This window comes from Mustela nivalis (genome assembly GCF_964662115.1).
Source record: "Mustela nivalis genome assembly, chromosome: 12".
In the NCBI taxonomy this organism is placed as follows: domain Eukaryota; kingdom Metazoa; phylum Chordata; class Mammalia; order Carnivora; family Mustelidae; genus Mustela; species Mustela nivalis.
Genome location: NC_139031.1, coordinates 102724241 through 102747950, shown reverse-complemented (window position 1 = coordinate 102747950; position 23710 = coordinate 102724241). Strand labels below are relative to the sequence as shown.

The 23710-nt window shown below is 41.1% G+C and overlaps 1 protein-coding gene across 1 annotated transcript; it reads left to right on the top strand.

Annotated features, from left to right (window-relative positions):
* The first annotated feature begins 16531 nt into the window (after positions 1 to 16531).
* YAE1 (YAE1 maturation factor of ABCE1) lies at positions 16532 to 21701 on the top strand. Its single transcript, XM_082692394.1, has 3 exons — positions 16532 to 17254; positions 18550 to 18671; positions 20731 to 21701. Exons 1-3 carry the CDS (start codon positions 17126 to 17128, stop codon positions 21158 to 21160), a joined length of 681 nt encoding a protein of 226 aa, XP_082548520.1. The 5' UTR covers positions 16532 to 17125; the 3' UTR covers positions 21161 to 21701.
* Positions 21702 to 23710: the final 2009 nt, after the last annotated feature.

Genomic DNA, 23710 nt, shown 5'->3' with positions numbered 1-23710 from the left:
GGGGGGGTGGTCCCTGCTGAGCAAAGAGCCCAATACAGGGCTCGATCCCAGAACCCTGAGTTCATGACCCAAGGGGAAGGCAGAGGCTTTAGCCCACTGAGCCACCCAGGTGCCCCAACCTAACACATTTTTAAAACTTTTTCCCTGCCTCCATTTTCATTCTACTAGCCATCTTGAAGTGATCTTGTTTAGTATAAATTGCACTGCTGAATTTGGCCTCAAGATATAAACACTAATGTTATATCATTATTGGAGACATCGTGCTTTCTAAACACTGATGGTGTGTTTTATTCTTTCAGTAAAATGTGTGCAATGAAAGACTATCTTCTAAACTGACCCTCGAGGGCACCTGGGTGGCTCAGTCCTTGAGCGTCTGCCTTTGGCTCGGGTTATGATCCTGGAGTCCTGGGATTGAGCCCCACATTGGGATCCCTGCTCAGCGGGAAGCCTGCTTCTCCCTCTACCACTCTCCCTGCTTGTGTTCCCTCTCTTGCCGTGTCTCTCTCTGTCAAATAAATAAATTAAATGTTTTTTTAAAAAAACTGACCTTCGGGATTGAGTCAAGATGGCGGAGAAGTAGCAGGCTGAGACAACTTCAGCTAGCAGGAGATCAGCTAGATAGCTTATCTAAAGATTGCAAACACCTACAAATCCATCGGCAGATCAAAGAGAAGAAGAACAGCAATTCTAGAAACAGAAAAACAACCACTTTCTGAAAGGTAGGACTGGCGGAGAAGTGAATCCAAAGCAACGGGAAGATAGACCGTGGGGGAAGGGGCCGGCTCCCGTCACGCGGCCAAGCAACGGAGCACAAAATCAGGACTTTTAAAAGTCTGCTCCGCTGAGGTACATTGCTCCAGGGGCTAAACCGGGGTGAAGCCCACGCGGGGTCAGCATGGCCTCAGGTCCCGCAGGGTCACAGAAGGATTGGGGGTGTCTGAGTGTCACAGAGCTTACAGGTATTGGAACGGGGAAGCCGGCTACAGAGAAAGAGCCAACAGTAAGCTCACAGCTCAGTGTTACCTTGAACCGGTCACAGACTCGGTGAGCTCGGAGCGCGGCTGGAGGTCAGGCAGACGGGAGTTACTGGGCGCTGTTCGCTGAGGGCGCACTGAGGAGTGGGGCCCCGGGCTCTCAGCTCCTCTGGGCCAGAGACCAGGAGGCCACCATTTGTATTCCCGTCCTCCGGAACTCTACGGAAAGCGCTCAGGGAACAAAAGCTCCTGAAAGCAAACCTGAGCGGGTTAGACACTTGAGAATCACTACAACAGGCCCCTCCCCCAGGAGACCAACAAGAAATCCAGCCACGACCAAGTTCACCTACCAAGGAGTGCAGTTTCAATACCAAGGAGAGCAGCAGAATTCCAGAGGAGGAGAAAGCAAAGCACGGAACTCATGGCTTTCTCCCTCCCTATGATTCTTTAGTCTTGGAGTTAATTTAAATTTTTTTTTCATTTTTTTTCTCTTCTTCTGCTAAAAAATTTTATTAACTTTTACCCTTGTCTTTTGTAACGTTTTTTAACTAGTTTATCTAATATATATATTTTTTCTTTTTTATACTTTTCTTTATTCGTTTTCTTTTTTTAATTCTTTTCATTCTTTCCTTTTTTTTTTCTTTTTTTCTTTCTGAAGCTCTTTTTATCCCCTTTCTCCCCCCTCACGATTTGGGATCTCTTCTGATTTGGTTAAAGCATATTTTCCTGAGGTTGTTGCCACCCTTTTAGTATTTTACTTGCTCCTTCATATACTCTTATCTGGACAAAATGACAAGGCGGGAAAATTCACCACAAAAAAAAGAACAAGAGGCAGTACCGAAGGCTAGGGACCTAATCAATACAGACATTGGTAATACGTCAGATCTAGAGTTCAGAATGACAATTCTCAAGGTTCTAGCTGGACTTGAAAAAGGCATGGATGATATTAGAGAAACCTTCTCAGGAAATATAAAAGCCCTGTCTGGAGAAATAAAAAAAAACTAAAATCTAACCAAGTTGAAATCAAAAAAGCTATTAATGAGGTGCAATCAAAAATGGAGGCTCTCACTGCTAGGATAAATGAGGCAGAAGAAAGAATAAGCGATATAGAAGACCAAATGACAGAAAATAAAGAAGCTGAGCAAAAGAGGGACAAACAACTACTGGACCAGGAGGGGAGAATTTGAGAGATAAGTGACACCATAAGACGAAACAACATTAGAATAATTGGGATTCCAGAAGAAGAAGAGAGAGAGAAGGGAGCAGAAGGTATACTGGAGAGAATAATTAGGGAGAATTCCCCCAATAGGGCAAAGGGAACAAGCATCAAAATTCAGGAGGTTCAGAGAACACCCCTCAAAATCAATAAGAATAGGCCCACACCCCGTCACCTAATAGTAAAATTTACAAGTCTTAGTGACAAAGAGAAAATCCTGAAAGCAGCCTGGGAAAAGAAGTCTGTAACATACAATGGTAAAAATATTGGATTGGCAGCAGACTTATCCACAGAGACCTGGCAGGCCAGAAAGAGCTGGCATGATATATTCAGAGCACTAAATGAGAAAAACATGCAGCCAAGAATACTATATCCAGCTAGGCTATTATTGAAAATAGAAGGAGAGATTAAAAGCTTCCAGGACAAACAAAAACTGAAAGAATTTGCAAACACCAAACCAGCTCTACAGGAAATATTGAAAGGGGTCCTCTAAGCAAAGAGAGAGCCTACAAGTGGTAGATCAGAAAGAAACAGAGACCATATACAGTAACAGTCACCTTACAGGCAATGCAATGGCACTAAATTCATATCTCTCAATAGTTACCCTGAATGTTAATGGGCTAAATGCCCCAATCAAAAGACACAGGGTATCAGAATGGATTAAAAAAAAAAAAAAGCCCATCTATATGTTGCCTACAAGAAACACATTTTAAGCCCGAAGACACCTCCAGATTTAAAGTGAGGGGGTGGAAAAGAATTTACCATGCTAATGGACATCAGAAGAAAGCAGGAGTGGCAATCCTTATATCAGATCAATTAGATTTTAAGCCAAAGACTATAATAAAAGATGAGGAAGGACACTATATCATACTCAAAGGGTCTGTCCAATAAGAAGATCTAACAATTTTAAATGTCTATGCCCCCAATGTGGGAGCAGCCAACTATATCAACCAATTAATAACAAAATCAAAGAAACACATCACTTTAACACTCCCCTCACTGAAATGGACAGATCATCCAAGCAAAAGATCAACAAGGAAATAAAGGTCTTAAATGACACACTGGACCAGATGGACATCACAGATATATTCAGAACATTTCATCCCAAAGCAACAGAATACACATTCTTCTCTAGTGCACATGGAACATTCTCCAGAATAGATCACATCCTTGGTCCTAAATCAGAACTCAACCAGTATCAAAAGATTGGGATCATTCCCTGCATATTTTCAGACCACAATGCTCTGAAGCTAGAACTCAACCACAAGAGGAAGTTTGGAAAGAACCCAAATACATGGAGAGTAAACAGCATCCTTCTAAAGAATGAATGGGTCAACTGGGAAATTAAAGAAGAATTGAAAAAAATCATGGAAACAAATGATAATGAAAACACAACAGTTCAAAATCTGTGGGACACAACAAAGGCAGTCCTGAGAGGAAAATATATAGTGGTACAAGCCTTTGTCAAGAAACAAGAAAGGTCTCAGGTACACAACCTAACCCTACACCTAAAGGAGCTGGAGAAAGAACAAGAAAGAAACCCTAAACCCAGCAGGAGAAGAGAAATCATAAAGATCAGAGCAGAAATCAATGAAACAGAAACCAGAAAAACAATAGAACAAATCAACGAAACTGGGAGCTGGTTCTTTGAAAGAATTAATAAAATTGATAAACCCCTGGCCAGACTTATCAAGAAGAAAAGAGAAAGGACCCAAATAAATAAAATCATGAATGAAAGAGGAGAGATCACAACTAACACCAAAGAAATACAAACTATTATAAGAACATACTATGAGCAACTCTACGCCAACAAATTTAACAATCTGGAAGAAATGGATGCATTCCTAGAAACATATAAATTACCACAACTGAACCAGGAATAAATAGAAAGCCTGAACAGACCCATAACCAGTAAGGAGATTGAAACAGTCATTAAAAATCTCCAAACAAACAAAAGCCCAGGGCCAGACGGCTTCCCGGGGGAATTCTACCAAACATTTAAAGAAGAACTAATTCCTATTCTCCTGAAACTGTTCCAAAAAATAGAAATGGAAGGAAAACTTCCAAACTCATTTTATGAGGCCAGCATCACTTTGACCCCAAAACCAGACAAGGATCCAATCAAAAAAGAGAGCTATAGACCAATATCCTTGATAAACACAGATGCGAAAATTCTCACCAAAATACTAGCCAATAGGATTCAACAGTACATTAAAAGGATTATTCACCACGACCAAGTGGGATTTATTCCAGGGCTGCAAGGTTGGTTCAACATCCACAAATCAGTCAATGTGATACAACACATCAATAAAAGAAAGAACAAGAACCATATGATACTCTCAATAGATGCTGAAAAAGCATTTGACAAAGTACAGCATCCCTTCCTGATCAAAACTCTTCAAAGTGTAGGGATAGAGGGCACATACCTCAATATTATCAAAGCCATTTATAAAAAAAAAAAAAAAACCCAACGCAAATATCATTCTCAACGGAGAAAAACTGAAAGCTTTTCCGCTAAGGTCAGGAACACAGCAGGGATGTCCATTATCACCACTGCTATTCAACATAGTACTAGAAGTCCTAGCCTCAGCAATCAGACAACAAAAGGAAATTAAAGGCATCCAAATCGGCAAAGAAGAAGTCAAATTATCACTCTTGCAGATGATATGATACTATATGTGGAAAACCCAAAAGACTCCACTCCAAAACTGCTAGAACTTGTACAGGAATTCAGTCAAGTGTCAGGATATAAAATCAATGCACAGAAATCAGTTGCATTTCTCTACACAAACAACAAGACAGAAGAAAGAGAAATTAAGGAGTCAATCCCATTTACAATTGCACCCAAAACCATAAGATACCTAGGAATAAATCTAACCAAAGAGGCACAGAATCTATACTCAGAAAACTATAAAGTACTCATGAAAGAAATTGAGGAAGACACAAAGAAATGGAAAAATGCTCCATGCTCCTGGATTGGAATAATAAATATTGTGAAAATGTCTATGCTACCTAGAGCAATCTACCCATTTAATACAATTCCTATCAAAGTACCATCCATCTTTTTCAAAGAAATGGAACAAATAATCCTAAAATTTATATGGAACCAGAAAAGACCTCGAATAGCCAAAGGAATATTGAAAAAGAAAGCCAACGTTGGTGGCATCACAATTCTGGACTTCAGGCTCTATTACAAAGCTGTCATCATCAAGACAGCATGGTACTGGCACAAAAACAGACACATAGATCAATGGAACAGAATAGAAAGCCCAGAAGTAGACTCTCAACTCTATGGTCAACTAATCTTCAACAAAGCAGGAAAGAATGTCCAATGGAAAAAAGCCTCTTCAATAAATGGTGTTGGGAAAATTGGACAGCCACATGCATAAAAATGATATTGGACCATTTCCTTACACCACACATGAAAATAGACTCAAAATGGATGAAGAACCTCAATGTGAGAAAGGACTCCATCAAAATCCTTGAGGAGAACACAGGCAGCAACCTCTTCGACCTCAACGGCAGCAACATCTTCCTAGGAACATCGCCAAAGGCAAGGGAAGCAAGGGCAAAACCGAACTATTGGGATTTTATCAAGATCAAAAGCTTTTGCACAGCAAAGGAAACAATCAACAAAACCAAAAGACAACTGACAGAATAGGAGAAGATATTTGCAAACGACATATCAGATAAAGGGCTAGTGTCCAAAATCTATAAAGAACTTAGCAAACTCAACACCCAAAGAACAATAATCCAATCAAGAAATAGGCAGAGGACATGAACAGACATTTCTGCAAAGAAGACATCCAGATGGCCAACAGACACATGAAAAAGTGCTCCATATCACTCGGCATCAGGGAAATACAAATCAAAACCACAATGAGATATCACCTCACACCAGTCAGAATGGCTAAAATTAACAAGTCAGGAAATGACAGATGCTGGCAAGGATGCGGAGAAAGGGGAACCCTCCTACACTGTTGGTGGGAATGCAAGCTGGTGCAACCTCTCTGGAAAACAACTTGGAGGTTCCTCAAAATGTTGAAAATAGAACTACCCTATGACCCAGCAATATCACTACTGGGTATTTACCCTAAAGATACAAACGTAGTGATCCGAAGGGGCACGTGCACCCAAATGTTTATAGCAGCAATGTCCACAATAGCCAAACTATGGAAAGAACCTAGATGTCCATCAACAGATGAATGGATCAAGAAGATGTGGTATATATACACAATGGAATACTATGCAGCCATCAAAAGAAATGAAATATTGCCATTTGCGACAACGTGGATGGAACTAGAGTGTATCATGCTTAGCGAAATAAGTCAAGCAGAGAAAGACAACTATCATATGATCTCCCTGATATGAGGAAGTGGTGATGCAACATGGGGGCTTAAGGGGATAGGAGAAGAATCAATGAAACAAGATGGGATTGCGAGGGAGATAAATCACAAGTGACTCTTAATCTCACAAAACAAACTGAGGGTTGCTGAGGGGAGGGGGGTTGGGAAAACGGAGGTGGGGTTATGGACATTGGGGAGGGTATGTGCTTTGGTGAGTGCTGTGAAGTGTGTGTAAACCAGGCGAATCACAGACCTGTACCCATGGGGATAAAAATATATTATATGTTTATAAAAAATAAAAAATTTTAAAATTTTAAAAAAATTTTTACAAAACTGACCTTCAATCTTCTGTTTTATTTTAAAGTATAATCTATTATTGTTTTAATTTCATTCTTCTCCACTAGTAATCTTTTTAATTGAAATATAATTCTCTAAATGAAACAAGATGGGATCGGGAAGGAGACAAACCATAAGAGACTTAATCTCACAAAACAAACTGAGGGTTGATGGGGGTGTTATAGACTGGGTTATAGACATTGGGGAGGGTATGTGCTATGGTGAGTGCTGTGAAGTGTGTAAACCTGGCGATTCACAGACCTGTACCCCTGGGGCTAATAATACATTATATGTTTATAAAAAAATAAAAAAATACTTTAAAAAAAAAGAAAGAAATATAATTTTCATGGCATAAAATTCACCTTTTAAAGTATACAATTTGGGGCACCTGAGTGCCTTCAGCTCAGGTCATGATCCCAGTGTGCTGGGATCGACCCTTACGTCAGACCCCCTGCTCTACAAAGAGTCTGCTTCTCCCTTCCCCACTCCCCTCTGCCCCTCCTCACCACTTTCTCTCTCTCTCAAATAAATAAATAAAATCTTTTTTAAAAAATTAAATGTACAATTCAGTTACATTTAGCATATACACAAAATTGGATGATTATCAACATTATCTAATTCCAGAATGTTTTTATTATTCCCAAAGAAACCTTGTACCCATTAGCAGTTACTCTCCACTTCACCTTCCTCTCAGCCCCAGATAAACATTAATATATTTCCTGTCTCTATAGACTTGCTTACTCTGGACACTTCATGTAATGGAATCAAAATATGTAGTTTTTTGTGACTGGTTTCTTTCACTAAGCATGTTCCCGGGGTTCATCCAGGCTGTAGTATGTATCCAAATTTCATTCTTTTTATGGCTGAATAATATTCCATTGCATAGATATACCACCATCAGTTTATCCATTCAGACTCATACTCAAACTTCTATACTACGTGGCCCATAAGAACAGAGGGAAGAGTGCCATCACTGTCTGATACTGAGAACAGAGGAGGAAGACCAGGTTTAATGCAGAAAGACAATGAGTTTAGTTTTAGACATACTATGTAAGAGGTTCCTGTGGTACCTCTGGCTGCAGATGTCCAGTTGCTTAAGTTCAGTGGGCAAGTGTAAAGCAGTCTAAAGGTCTGGTACAGACATACTGATGAGGAGAGGGCAAGCTGAAACACCTAGGGGATGCTGAAACCATGGGAGTGTATTGGAAAACATCCAGAGAGATGAGACAGAGCACATATAGTATTGTATTTGTAGGGCTCTACTAGATAATACAGTGACCCCTAAATCTTAGTATTTTAAGAAATTAAATTTTGTTTCTGCTACATACAGGGTCTACTATGGGTCCATCCATTCTCCAGGGAGTCTCCCGCCAAGTGATAACTCAGAGACCCAGGCTGGCCCCACCATGTGCCTCCACCACTTTGATCCATCAGCACTAAGGACTGCTGCACCAGGCAGGAGCTACAACAGCTGAGGCTGGGGAGTGAAGAGCATCACTGCTTCTTACTAGTTATTACTTACTAGTTACTAGTTATGTTTGGCCCCCACCTGTGTGCCAATACTTTAGGAAGTATAGTATTATGGGTAACAGAAATGGGAGAAGAAGCAGGTAATGGTGAGTATTAGCCATGTCTTATCATATTTCCTATGGGGACAGTCTCAAATGTCATCCCATCAAAGGGGATGGAAAGTGAGAATCCTCTAGGCAAACTTATTGAACAGAGGCAGGGCCTTTCATAACTATTCACTCCCCAGGTATATACAGGGGGAACCTGCACAAGAGATCATCCCAAGGGAGTATGACTCCATGGACCAGACAGGCCAAGTGGCCCCCGCAGGTGAGGTGTCACTGAGGTATAATGCCATGCATGTGACCTCACTTGCCAGTAGCTGCATCTAAAGGAACACAGGAAGCATGATGCCGGCTTCAACTCGGCCCATCCCAAAGAAGGAGAAAACCGCAAGAGAGGAAGAGAAGACCAAAGTGGGAAGAAGGCAAGAAGGTGAACCCCAGTTCATCTCTGTGCCGACCACTCCAGCTGCCTCAGTAATTGCTGCATTTAATGTGTGACACAGTGGGGAGAAAACAATTAATAACCGAACCTGACTGGAGTCACTTCCAATCTTTCCCTGAGGAACCTTCTCGATATTTCTATGCCTAAAAATCCTCAGGGATGTTTATGAGGATCCCAAAAGGTCAGACCTGGTTGTTTTGACCTCTTGCTAACAAAGCAGGAATGCACTAACACCCCTTGAAGCCAGAGGTCTCTGCTACATCACCACCACCCTGCTGACCTCTGCCACTTCTCTTTAAAATCAGAAGCTGTTTGACAGCCTATGGGAGCTCCTCGATCCTACTGTTTCCAAGGCATTGTTCCCTAATCCTCTGAACCCCGTTACCCTCTACCCTGTCTCTCATGAAAGGAGAGAAAAAAGATCTCCTCCATAGGCTTATACTTCAACTACATGGCCAAAGTGTAACGAATGTTCATGGACTAAATATCCCTGTTAAAACTCAGATCATATCACAACACATATACATACATATATAGGACATGTGTCTCTCAGAGACCAAAATACACACACAAACACACAAACACACACAGGATATGTGTCGATGTGTGTGAGCATATATACACATATAATACAGATCTGTTCAGGGGAAGACTTACAATAAAGTGATCCAAAAGTTAAAAGTAACAGGACGTGTAATTAAATATCGGTCAAATACAACTAAAAAGGACACAGGGATGACAATGTTGACATCAGATATACATGGAGTCAGGAGAGAGATCACTCGTAAGCCATCCCTGGAGAACCTGAAGATCTCAAAACCAAGAGGTGAGTTAAAACTAGAAACACAACATGGGCAAGACCAAGAAACATAAGGTTCACTGTGCTTGCCAAAACCAGTTAAATATATAGACTTTCGAATAAATATAAAAACATGGTTATAAAACCTGAAAGTTCTTACAAATCCATGAGATGTGATTTTTATTATAACTTTCTGTATCTTCCCTAGCCATGTTCCCCTGTAACAACCTAATCTTAGTTAATTCTTATTTAATCTGGATTTATAGACACGGTTTATTACTACATAATTCTAACTGGAACACGGAACTGCTTAGAATATAGTGTTTGAAGCATTTTTTATGAAATTCATTCATTTAATAAATATTTATTGAGGATTATACTAGGCAAAAAGGATAAAACAGTTAACTAGGACACACAGTCCCTGTCTCAAAGAGCTTATCAGTCTAGTAGGGAAGGCAGATAATTAGGCATTTATAATATAAGGCAGTAAATACCAGAACATACGTAAGAAGGACAACTAACCAGAAAAAACTTCCAAGTGGAAGTGACATCTAATATAAGTGGGCTTTGATGGAGGTGAGGACTACAGTTCTAGGCAGATGAAAAGTTATCTAGGAAAGGCCTGAAAACGGATGTGTACAAGTGAAGAGTGGCAAGAAACGAGGCCAGGACATAAGCAGGAACTAAGCACATAAAGGCATTTGGAGTGTCTCTGGGGAGCCATCGGAAGGTACCCTAGGGAATTACGCAAGGGATCGCCCTATCAGATTTTGCCTTAGGAATAATGCCCTGACTAAGGAGAAGGGATTGAAAGAGGGGTAGGACACCAGGCAGTGGGGCCAGTTAGGGAGCTGTCAGAACGTCCAGGTAGGATGGATCGTAGCCTGAACCAGGGAAGTGGAAGTGGAGATGAAGGAAAATGGGCACAAATTTACGACATGGTGAGTTAGCGGATGCGGTGGCCATTCCGTGAGCTGCAAAGCCTCTCAAACTTGACTCAGCAGATGAATCACTTGAGGACACAGACCCTGACCCACCCAACTGGGATGGGACCAGGACTCCGCCTTTCTGACAGCTCCCAGGTGCCTGCCGCACAGTGGGAACATCAAACAGCAGAAAACAGAAGAGGAGGAAGAAAAGAAAAAAGAGATGTAATGCACTGAAATCCATATGGTATGTTCAAGTGGCGCTCTCCTCCTGTAGGCAGTTAGAGACACGAGTCTGACATGCAGACAAGAGCTGGGCTGGAAGCAGAGGTTTGAGTCACCAGTAAAAATATTGTGCAAGTTGCTGCCACCCCCTCTCCTGTTTTAAATGCTATAGTGGGGTTGGAAACCAGATGGCAGTGGGTTCAGAAGTGAAAGGTACAGCGGTGGAGACACGGACTCAGGAAATTCAGTTGTAAAGGGACAGAGAAGTATAGAGCCATAGCTAGATGACAGTGTGAGGTTGAGAAAAGATTTTTTTTAAGATAAGACTGACCTGAACATGCTTAAACACTGTTAGACCCAGCTGTCCGTCAATAGGCCCTTTGGACCATCAGTCGGGCTTCCTGTCTGACAGTTCCACATCATCAACAAACATTTTGTATTGGACTAATAATTTTCCTATTAGCTTTGACAGCTATATTATAACTGGAGTCTCCTATAGACACAATACCAGAACGTGAAGAAGGCAACTCTGCCTAGGATCTACCTGCTACCTACTCACCTTATTCTAAGACTCTCTCTAAAAGCCATATATTGAAGAATGCTTTCCTTTCATTTTCACCCCCAATAATTTTTTCATATTACTATTATATATCATATTACAATTTATATGCCCTTGGAGCAAACCTGACATAAGCAATAAAAAGACCGCACCCAGGGATGGCTGTGCGACTCCGTGGGTTAAGCATCTAACTCTGGATCTTAGCTCAGGTCTTGATTTCAGGGTCATGGGTTCAAGCCCCATGTCAGGCACCATGCTAGGCATGGAGTTTATTTAAAAAAAAAAAAGAAAGAAAGAAAGACGGCACCCAAGGACTTAATCACTGAATACCACTGAGAATCGTAGAATGTGTGAAAGTTTAGGAAGGACAAGGAAAAGTGGAAAACTACTCCACTAGGCATATGGAAATTAGGAGTTCTGCTGGCTGGCTGCCAGCAACTTAATGATTAAAGCCAGTATGCCAGAAACTCAGAACAGAAACCTAGAAAAGATCAGTGCCCTCTTAGAGTTTATTACACTAACTACAAAATAGCAGTTTGCAAAGGCACAAATAAAGTGTGGAAGACTGAGATAAAGAATGAAACTTAGCAAGAAATGGGGAATAGAAGGACATAAAAAAGAATTGTTGAAGGCTTTGAAAGAAAAGACAAGGATGAATGATAAGAAGAAAACAGGAAAGGGATAGAGTGAATCCTAAAGGTTAACCTCATCACAGAGTATTTATGTAAGAGATAACGGAGCTGCAAGATAAGTTTGCTAAATACTTTGAGTAAGTTCACATCACGACACCAAAATTTATGCAGGAGATGTCATTATTATTTACAGTTCATTAAAAAAAAAAAGGAAAAGGATAGCTATTTTAGGGGAAAAAAATGAATCACACACTTGAAAGGACCTTGAAAGATATCTGATTCTTGACAAAGGAGTACAGCTGTCGGCCTCCAGCAGCACCTACAGCAACTGTCTCAGACTTCTAACCAAGGTCACACTCCTCTAGGGCATCGCGCAGCCAGTAACTGAGCACAGCCGGGCTACCAAAGTCTGGCCCTGTGCACAAAAGCCTCCTCTTTGCCCTCTCCTCCCAAGCTCCCTTTTGTGTTGCCCAGGACTCTGTGAGATCTCCCTAGCTCACACCTCCTATATCACAGGGATCAGATCAGCATCCCTTTGATAGGCTTTCTCCACCTAACAACGCCTCCTCGGCTTTTTACCTTGCACAGGCATTATGTTCCCTATCCCCCAGGAAATTTCATGAACTCCTAACTCTACCTCCACGGCTGTCTCCTGATGGATACAACTAATGCAAAGAACATACTTACAATTCACATATCTGACAAAGGACAGAGTATACAAAGAATCTTCGAAATACAGTAAGACAACCCAATTTTTTTTAGATGGACCAAAGACTTCATTGACAAAGATAGGCAAATGGCAAACAAGCCCAGGAAAAGACGGCCAATATCATAAGCCAGCTGAAAAATGCAAAATAAAAGTACAGTCAGATAGCACAATACACCTGCCAGAACAGCTAATATTGAACAGACTGACAATTCCAAGTGCTAAAGAGGATGTGCGACAACTGACATTTGCGTCCATTGCTGGTGGGAGTGTAAAATGGTATGATCACTTTGGAAACCAGCTCGGCAGTTTCTTATAAAGTTAAATTTGTATTTACCACATGACTCAACATTTACACTTCTAGACATTTACTCCAGAGAAATGAAAACTTGCACACAGAACAACTTGTACGTAAATGTTCACAGAAGCTTTATTGGCAATAGCCAAAATGGGAACAAACCCAAACAATAAGTGAATTACAGTATGTCCATTTCAGGAAGAGCACCTAGCACTTAAAAAGAACAATGTAAGTCCAACCACGTGACTGAATCTCAAAAACACTGAGTCAAAGTGGCTTCTGCACCAAAGAAGTCAAATACTTAAAAGGACATTTATGATTCCATTTCTATGAGGTTCTTCTAACACTGGCAAAACTAATCTTGGGTAACAGAAATTGAATCAGAGGTACCTCAAGGAGGGAGGGACAGACTGCAAAGAAGTAAGAAGAAATTTCCTAGGGTGATGGAAATTTCTATACCTTCATTCAGTGGTGGTTACGCAGGTGTATATATCTGTCAAAACTCATCAAACTCTAGATACAAAATGTATGCATATTGCTACAAGTAAATTATACCTCAATGAAATTGATTTTTTAAAATATATTCCTGGCATGTATAAGTCCTTTATTAAATAAATACTAAGCAAATATATAAATACTATATCTAAGAGTATCTGTTGGTATTGCAAATGGAATATTTATCTCATTTACATTTAGGTGGTTATTGCTACAAAATAAAGGGGCTATTGGTCTGTTTATTTCTCTTAAAGCCAGTGGCCTTATTCTGTTTTTTAACAGAATTCTTTTGGGTTTTATAGGCATGTAACCATATAAACAGCAAAAAGAAATAACTCCATTTCTTATTGTCCAACATTTTATAGATTACTTTACCTCTCTTATTGCATTTGCAAGTCTTCAAAATAATGTTGAATAATAACGGGCATCACCAGATGGCCTTTCTTTTCTCTACCTTCAAGGAGATATCTGAGTGTTTACACTACTACTTATCATTGGATTTTTCGTAAAGTGTTTATCAATTTGCAGTTTCTTTCCATTTCATTTTAATTTTTTCAAATGACTCTGCAGCTTAGACAACATACAGCTTTTCTCCTTTAAACTGTTGATTCAAAAAAAAAACTTGATTCCAATTAAATATACTTATAGATTTCCTAATACTGCAATCGTTTGATTCCCTTGAATAAAACATCTTGAATTACTCTTTTGCTGTGGTACTGGATTCTCTTTTAAATACATATTCATAAGCTAACTTGAACTTGGGAATTTTTTTATACTATCTTTATCAGGTTACTCTAAGGCTGGCTTCGTAAAATGATTTACGGAGATTCTTTGTCTTTACCCTAAAAAATATTTAATTATGTATTGTTCTTTTTGTTGAAGATTTGTTTATTTCAGAGAGAGTAGGGGAGGGAAGGGCAGAGGGAGAATCTTAAGCAGACTCCCCAGAGTGTGGAGCCCATCTTGGGGCTCCACTTCAAGACCCTGAGATCATGACCTCAGCCAAAGTCAGAGGCTTAACCAACTGAGCCATCCAGGTGTCCCATCCATTGTTTTTTAAAGATTAAAAAGGATTTAAAGGATTTACTTGTGTGTCAAGTCTTCATGCAATTTTTTATAATGGATATTTAATCTTTAATTTTTCTAGGGCAATTCATTTCTTAGTGTTTTCTGCTTATTGAGTCAGTTTTATTATAAAGTCATTCACATCTCCTAGGTTTTCAAATGTGTGGCTTTTGAATTTTACTATAGTACTTGAATTTATTTCTCTATCATTACCTTCTTTCTCATTTCTACCTTGTATAATTTTGTTCTTTTTTTTAATCAAGATCAAAAGAGGATTACCTAGGACACCTGGCTGGCCTCATCTGGCAAAGCATGTGAGCCCTAATCTCAAAGTCAGGAGTCTCAGCCCCACGTTGGGCATACGTCTTATTTAAAAAATAAAAAGTAAAAAAATAATACACTCACACACATATGAGGCCCCTGGCTGGCTCAGTTGCTGAAGCATGTGACTCCTGATCTTGGGGTAGTGAGTTCAAGTCCCATGCTGGGTGTAGAGCATACTTTAAAAAAAAAAAAGAAGGGACACCTGGGTGGCTCAGTGGGTTAAGCCTCTGCCTTCAGCTCGGGTCATTATCTCAGGGTCCTGGGATTGAGCCCTGCGTTGGGTTCTCTGCTCCGAGGGGAGTCTGCTTCCCCCTCTCTCTGCCTGCCTCTCTGCCTACTTGTAATCTCTCTCTGTCAAATAAATAAATAAAATCTTTAAAAAAAAGAAGAAGAAGAAGAAAGGAATCGTCTATCTTATTGGTCTCTTCAAAGAACTAGCTTTAGGATTTATTTATATGAGTTTGGGGATTTTTCTATCTTATTAATTTCTTTTTTGTTTAAACATTTTATTTATTTATTTGACAGAGAGAGATCACAAGTAGGCAGAGAGGCAGGCAGAGAGAGAGAGAGGGAAGCAGGCTCCCCGCTGAGCAGAGAGCCTGATGCGGGTCTCGATCCCAGGACCTGAGACCATGACCTGAGCCAAAGGCAGCAGCTTAACCCCCTGAGCCACCCAGGGGCCCTCTATTTTATTAATTTCAATGATATTTTTATTGCTTCTCTTACTACCATTTCGTTGCCAATTAAAATATATGATAAGTTTATATATTTTTTCTTTTTTCTTAAATTATAATGACATTTAAGCCTATAGTATTTCCTCAGTACAACTTTCATTTGGTCCCATGTTTTCTGGTAGGAAGTGTTCATATTTTAATTGTTTATTGTATATCATTTTAATTTTTATATCCTTTTTGAGGAAATAAAGTGATTCTAATGCCCGTGTAAGTTTAAATTACTGGAGTCTTTTACTATTATTTATTACTAATTTTGTCGGATTATGATCAGAGATTATGACTTGTAAGATGTCTGAGTTTTTAAGTTTATTAAGATTATTTTATGTGGCTAAGTATAAAGTGTTTTTATACATAGTCCACGGACCTGTAGGTGTACACACACACACACACACGTATATATGTATACTACATAGGTACTATGTGTTGTAATTACTATATATATGATGCAAAATTCTGAGCATTTATAAAATTTTCAACAAAATCGCCCACCCACCCTCACACACACGATCATGGGTCCCCTTACTTTATTTTTCATAGCATGTGTCCTTCATGCTCTCGTAACGGACTATGTACTTGACGTGTACAGCGCTTACTGGTCATCCTGGCAGCTCTACGGGACTGGAAGACAGCGCAGAGCCGCTGAGCTCTAGCTGCCGCTCACGGACGTGTCCCAGAAGCTACGACGGAGCCCGGCACAGAACCGAAAATACACAAACCACCGCGACCACACAAAAACCCAAACAGCGATACGACTGGCGTCCGTCCGTTCAGGACCGTCTGTTTCTACATCTAACGCCTGTCAGAACCACGCAGCGCTCCGGGTATGCAGACAGTCCCCGCCCTCGCCCAGCCCACAGGGCATCCGGAAGCAACAGGAGCCGGGAAGGACCCCGCGAACCCACGGGGAACGAGCCCTCCCGTACGTGTGCTCCTCGTGTGTGCTGATCTCAAAATGGCCGCAGGGGCCGCTTCTCGCCTCTCCTTGTCCTCTGCTTCTCACAGTTAGAAAGCATCGGCTGTCAAATCCCTAAAATGTACTGAGGGGGGCTTCTAAGAGAGACCGCGACCTTGGCCGGTAACCGCCCATCCCCCGAACGACCTGGAACGGCCTTCCCAAGGTGCGGGGCTCCAAACCCCGCAACACCGCGGCTGGGATGCAAAGTTTCACTAGCGTTCCGGCTGCCCTCCGCAGAGCTCAAGCTCGGACGGACCCGGCGAGGAAGCCACCCTTCTCGCCCACAACAGGCACTCGGCGACACACCGGGTCCACGGAGGGAGCCCCACACACCAGCGAGGAAGAGCCGCTGCCGAGCCTCAGCCGGCAACACCGGCCTCACCGGCCTCACCGGCATCACACACGCATGCGCAGTAGCAGACGCCGGGCTAGCCCGACTCGCAGCCTTCGACCCGCCCCTCGGACCGGAAGAAGTTGCTGACGCTTCCGGCGCCCGGCAGCCCTGCGGTTGCCTCGGTGATGTCGTGGGTTCAAAGGCCTCGCTTGGTCGGGGGTCCCGGAGAGGAGGGGGACGTGTTTGACGAGGAAGCGGACGAGTCGCTCCTGGTGCAGCGGGAATGGCGGAGCCACATGCAGAGACGCGTCAAAGTAAAGCTGCGCGGCGGGTGCGGGGGACCTATGCCGGATTGCGGGGAGAGGGGCACGGAGCTGTAGGGAGGCAGTGTCGCGAGAGGAGAGGCCGGCGAGGTCCCAGCCTGGCCCGGCGCTGCCCTCCCTACCTCTGCCACCCCGATCCTGCTGGGATGTTCCGCTCTAAAGCGTGTGAAGCCGCGGGCGCGCTAGACGCGGGAACAGACAGAATGAAGCAGGTGTAGACGTTGACGAGGATCGCGGAGAGGCTGGGGGAGAAACACAGACCCTGACTGTACTGACTAGACTAACTGTGGCTGTGGAAGGACGTGTGCGCATGGTGCTCGAGTGAGTGAAGACCCTGAGGTTAGGAATGGCCTTAACCGAGACTTATGGGAGAAATGAACTTAGGAAAGTCGAAGAGCGATAAAGGAAAGCCTCTGGGGAATACTGGGGGCTGGGGGAAGGTACCCGGAGTCGGATTTTTATTCGCTGGGTGTGAGCTACCCGTATCTACTCGGTCTCACCGTTCAGTGAAACGAAGCGCAATACCACACACTCAGTTCCCGCTGCAGCGCTCCGAGCTGAGTGCGCACGGTGAGGCCCGCTCCCACCTGGAGTCCTGGCCAGCCTTCTGTTGCCCCTGATCCGCGCTTGTTCGCTTCAGTCAGGTGTTTGCTTCAGCCCGACAACCGCGCCCTCTGTTTCAGAAGTGCTTTATGTGGGGGGGTTAGACCAGTAAGCCGCGATCGTCTTGCAGTGCTGTGGCGCCACCGGAGATGCAGGACACAATCCCTGCCGACAGAAAATGCGCAGTTTATTTGAGTTTAAGTATCAAGCAAAATTTCTAAAACCACACTTCCCATCTTTTTTGCTAACACAATTCCTCTTTCCCTGCTTGAGCTGATTATTGAAGACCTTGGTTAATCTATTCACTGCCCTGCCTTCTCGCCCCCCCACCCCCACCCCGCAGTCAGTGTTGCCCGGGGCCAGACACGCAGCTCCCTCTGTATCCTTTCCGTGAAGGCGTTGTTAGCACAAGGCTTTTAAAGCTGTGTAAGAATCGGTAGTTTTAAATGTGCCAAATAAGTCGACTTCAAAAGTGGGATATGCCAGTAATAAACCTTTATGAGAGGCATAGCCTGCTTTGGTTGTGTGGCTGTGTCATCAGCTGTAGAACCATTATGTTAAATAGTAAGTAGCAAAGGCCTGTTTCATCAACTTTCCAAGTTGGTTCTGTGACTTTCTAGAAAAACCTACAGTGGTTTCCTCGGTGTGAATGACAGCTGCAGCTCCTCATTACTTATTTTTAGGAAGGCTATAGAGATGGAATAGATGCTGGCAAAGCAGTTACTCTTCAACAAGGTTTCAACCAAGGTTACAAGGAAGGTGCCAAAATCATTATAAACTATGGACAACTCCGAGGAACATTGAGGTAATTTTTAAAACTTAAATGCTGAGTCATTTCAACCCCAGTAGGACCGGAGGACGTTTATAAAAATAGTACATAAAAATAAAGCAGTTAAACTGAAGTACTTTTTCTAGTGTTAAATCCACAAAAGAGTACTGCAGAGCATAGAATAATATTGCCTTCAAAAAGTCAAAATCACAAGTTCATCCACTTTAATATGTGAACTTTAACAAGTCCATCCACTTTAATAAAGGACAACAATAAAGGTATTGTCCTTTATTGCAAAGAAATGCTAGGAAGGTGTATGTCTTTTGCTGCCCGAACTACCACTAATTTGTATCTCAAAGTAACTTAAAAGATTTTCAGGTTTTGAATAAAGCTTTTAATCTTGCACATGTGGCAGAACACAGTATAACAGACTTCTAGACTAGAAGTGATGAAAATTGTAACTGGTAATAGAGAGAAAAATGATTCCATTTACTTTAGTGCTGAACACTGAACACTTGTCAAGATTCCATAGTAATAACAGCATATATCAGAGCCAAGTGGTCAAATGACAGAAAGAGCTAGGAGCATGACAGACTTGTCATCTTTGACACTTTGACACTAGAAGGTATGACACATACCTTTTAAATTGTCCTCTGTAGAAAACAAACAAAAAAACAAAATGGTTCAAAGAATCACTGATTTTAAAAAGGGTAGGAAATAAAAGTTATCAAAACAAAAAAATTCATTGTTTGAGGTTTTAGAAAATTCAACTGTCAGAAATCAGAATTTATAAGTCTCCAGTAGAAAATGATCAAGTATTCATTTTACATCAAGTTAAATCTTTTCCAAGCTCAGAAAGTTTATTACTAAATCTTGTATATCACTTGATCCCATTTTTAAAACATGATTATTCTTCAGTGCACCTGAAGTGGCTGGGTGGCTGGGTCAGTTAGGTGTCCAAGTCTTGATTTCTGCTCAGGTCATGATCTCAGGGTTGTGAGACTGAGCCCCAAGTCAGGGTGGGCCCTGGGCATGGAGTCTGCTTAGGATTCTCACTCTCCCTCTCTGCCTCTCCCCCCACCTCTCTCTCCCTCTCTTTGAAAAAAAAAAAAAAAAAGACAGCATTACTTTTCTCAGTAACCATTATTTTATGTCTTGGTTACCTGAACAATCTAAAATGTCGGAAAACTAAAGTGTTGTCTGTAGTAGAAAAAGGCTAGAAGAATTCTTACTTTTTTTTTTAAGATTTTATTTATTTGTCAGAGCACGTGCACAAGCAGGGAACAGAAGGCACATGGAGAACGATGTGAGACTTGATTCCGGGACCTTGGGATCACGACCCATGCCAAAGTCATATGCTCAACCGACTGAGCCATCCAGGCGTCCCAAATTCTTAACCTTTTCCAAGAAGATGATTAGTTAATTCAACAGTGATTATAACAAAGTCAGGAAAGAGAAGTTGCCTCAGAACTTTTTTTTCTACCCTTTAGTTTTGATGGCAAGTAACTATATGCTTAGAGGAGTTGTTTTCAATGTTGGCTGCACCTTGATATCAGCTAGAAAGCTTTAAAAAAATAATACCCCCAGAAATAAAATCTTTAAAAAAATAATACCCCCAGAGATTCTGATTTCATTGGTCTGGGATGTGACCTAGGCCTTGACAGTTCTAAGAGCCGCTCAGACTCTCCAAGTCTGAGAATCACTAGTCTGGAAGCCATGTGATGTCCTTCAAGGGGAAACTGATTTTTGTTATCTCTTCCTCTGAGTTGCATCCCTCTTCAGCGGAAGCAACACAGTCATAAAGAAAAAATCTAAAATTAAGAAAAGCGGATGTGGAGTTGTGAAGGTGGTGTTAGGAATTATAAGCAGTTTATATGATTATTTCCAGTTTAATTTTTATCAAAAGATAAATCTTTAATATATATTAAAAGCTGTTTTAGCATCATTACTTTCCTGATTTTGACTTGCATTATTATTGAATCATTTTTGCATTGTGTTATCTGGAAAAGAAACGTGTAGGGTTTAGCATAAGAATTTGAAAAGCCTGTAATTGTTTCATTTTTTTCCTATTTAACTCGTTTATATTTTCATTCAGTGCCTTGCTCTCCTGGTGTCACCTTCATGATAATGGTTCAGCTCTCATCAGTAAAATAAACAATCTTCTGGATGCAGTTGGCCAGTGTGAAGAGTATGTGCTCAAACATCTAAAATCAATCACTTCTCCACCCCACATTGTAGATTTATTGGACTCTATTGAGGATATGGACCTTTGTCACGTAGCTCCAGCCGAGAAAAAGATGGATGAAGCTAAAGATAAAAGACTCTGTGAAAATAACGCTGAGCTTCACAAAAACTGCAGCAAGAGCCTTAGTGAGGCAGATTGTTCATCTTTAGAATGTTGTGGAATACGGGAGCGTGAACATACTGAAAACCCAAGCCTCACTTGGATTTTAGAACAGACAGCTGGTTTAGTAAAACAGCTGGGAATATCACTCGACATATTACAGCACCTCAAACAACTGTAAAAATTCTCTTCACTTTTTTGATGAAAGTAATGTTCATAACATGTCTTAGAACATTTTGTTTTTTTAACAAACTAACCAAAATTTGTACCAGTTTCTACACTGAACACATCATTTGTAGGTTATCCTTCATGGAAATGTGCAATATCTTCAAAATTAACACTATTAAATGTAATAAGAGCTTTTTTCTTTGTCACTGGTAATTTTTTGTCATTTAAGATACGCTCAGAGACTCGAGTTGGCATTGTCATTTTCAAGTTTCTGATCAAAATAAAGCATTTTTCAGACTCCTTAGCAAAAGTGAAAAAGAATCAAACACATTTTGTAAGGACCTAACCCTGCATTCCTGCTTTTGTCACCATCAAGTGGTTAGGGCCTTACCACCAACTCATCAGACCAAAGTTACCATAAATAATGTAGTGGATAACATTGTAAATAGACACACGTAAGTATATAGAAATATATACTGAAATTAAGAGACTATAAGTGTAAGAAACTGAAGAAATGTTTATACTGATGATTAAAAACAAAATAATAAAATTCATTTTTGTTTTTGTTTTTGTTTTATTCACACATAATCTCCACACCCAGCATGTGCTGGAGCTCACAGCCCCCAGATCAAGAGCCACATGCTTCTCCAACTGAGCCAACCAGGCGCCCCATAAAATTCATTTCAGTTTTATGTTAAAGGCAAGGACATACAATTCCATGGAAAATAAAAAATACATTTCATGCTCAAGTACCTGGTTTTTCCACATAGTTAGGAGTCAGTAGTGGTGTCTAACCATGTGCCAGGTTATTTCTAAACCAGTTTTGTTTCACGTATTCAAATAGGAATAAACACTGGAACCACTGACTTCTCTATTACCTTGTAGCAATATTCTTAGTCTAGCACAGACAAGATTAAGATTCAAGCTTTTGCTCCAGCACCTAAGCATAGGAGAACAGGAAAGGATTTCTCAACACTTTCTTGGCTAAAATACAAAGTTGTATGAGGTGCCTTTTTTTCTCTAAAAGATAGACATACTCAGAGAATAGAAGATAAGTCTTTCCAGAGATTGATAAAATACTCTACTGTGATCTCACAACCTCCTTCAAGTTCATCGAAAGGTAAGCCTGGCTGGCTCTGTTGGAACATCTGACTCTGGATCTCAGGGTTGTGAGTTCTGGCCCCACGTTGGATATAGAGATTGTTTAAAAATAAAATATTAAAAAAAAAGTTAACAGAACATTAAGAAATTAAGCAACAAATATGAAGTCAGAGATCATATCCTGTGGCGCCTGGCTGACTCAGTCAGAAAAGCATGTGGTTCTTGATCTTCAAGCCCCGCACTGGATTTAGAGATTACTTAAATTCTTTAAAAAATAAGACCATATATTGTTTGAGGATTTCTGAAACATGTTGAAGATATCAAGTGACATTTGACAGCTATTTTTAAGAAGTTCTTAGGGGCACCTGGATGACTCAGTCAGTTTGAGCGTCTCTTAGTTTCAGCTCAGGTCATGATCTCCAGGATCCTGGGATCAAGTCCCACGTTGGGCTCCCTGCTCAACAGGGAGTCTGCTTCTCCCTCTCACACTGCTTCTGTGCTCTCCCCTCTCCGTCTCTCAAATAACATTTTAAAAACTAATCTTTTTTTTAAGTGTTTATATCTCTCTAGGTGTAAACATTATTTCAGATATTTACTAATCTCTTTCTCTCTCTCTCTCTATATATATATATACACACACACATATGGATATTATGCACACACTCTAAAATCTTAAAAGTGTTGTTCTGCCCTGCATATCAGATATGAAATCTCCATCTCTAATGATGCATCTCAAAAAAGTCATACCCTGAGTGGAAATTTCACCAGTGCAGTAAACCTTGAGATTTTATTTGGGCTCACCCTGCTAAGATTCTCCGAAGGTAATACCCCTTGCCACCACTGATAATATGGTGTTTTTGTGCAGATGTTCATAGAGAAGTAAATCAAAGAATTAGCCGAGCTGATGAAGCAATTTGGTCAAAAACATCTTTTAAACTTGCTTTGCCTTTTAAAGAAGTCTATGGATACAGATGTCGTGAAAAGAAGGGCCATCTGTACCCCAATGTTTATAGCAGCAATGGCCACGGTCGCCAAACTATGGAAAGAACCAAGATGCCCTTCAACGGACGAATGGATAAGGAAGATGTGGTCCATATACACTATGGAGTATTATGCCTCCATCAGAAAGGATGAATACCCAACTTTTGTAGCAACATGGACGGGACTGGAAGAGATGGTGAGTGAAATAAGTCAAGCAGAGAGAGTCAATTATCATATGGTTTCACTTATTTGTGGAGCATAACAAATATCATGGAGGACAAGGGGTGTTAGAGAGGAGAAGGGAGTTGGGGTAAATTGGAAGGGGAGGTGAATCACGAGAGACTATGGACTCTGAAAAACAATCTGAGGGGTTTGAAGTGGCCGGGGGGGTGGGAGGTTGGGGTACCAGGTGGTGGGTATTATAGAGGGCACGGATTGCATGGAGCACTGGGTGTGGTGAAAAAATAATGAATACTGTTTT

Bases quoted from the DNA above. Each gene is read 5' to 3' on its own strand.
- YAE1 (XM_082692394.1), top strand. From the start codon at position 17,126: ATGTCGTGGGTTCAAAGGCCTCGCTTGGTCGGGGGTCCCGGAGAGGAG. The intron at 17,255-18,549 runs GTAAAGCTGCGC...ACTTATTTTTAG, and splicing joins ACATGCAGAGACGCGTCAAA to GAAGGCTATAGAGATGGAAT. The intron at 18,672-20,730 runs GTAATTTTTAAA...ATTTTCATTCAG, and splicing joins CAACTCCGAGGAACATTGAG to TGCCTTGCTCTCCTGGTGTC.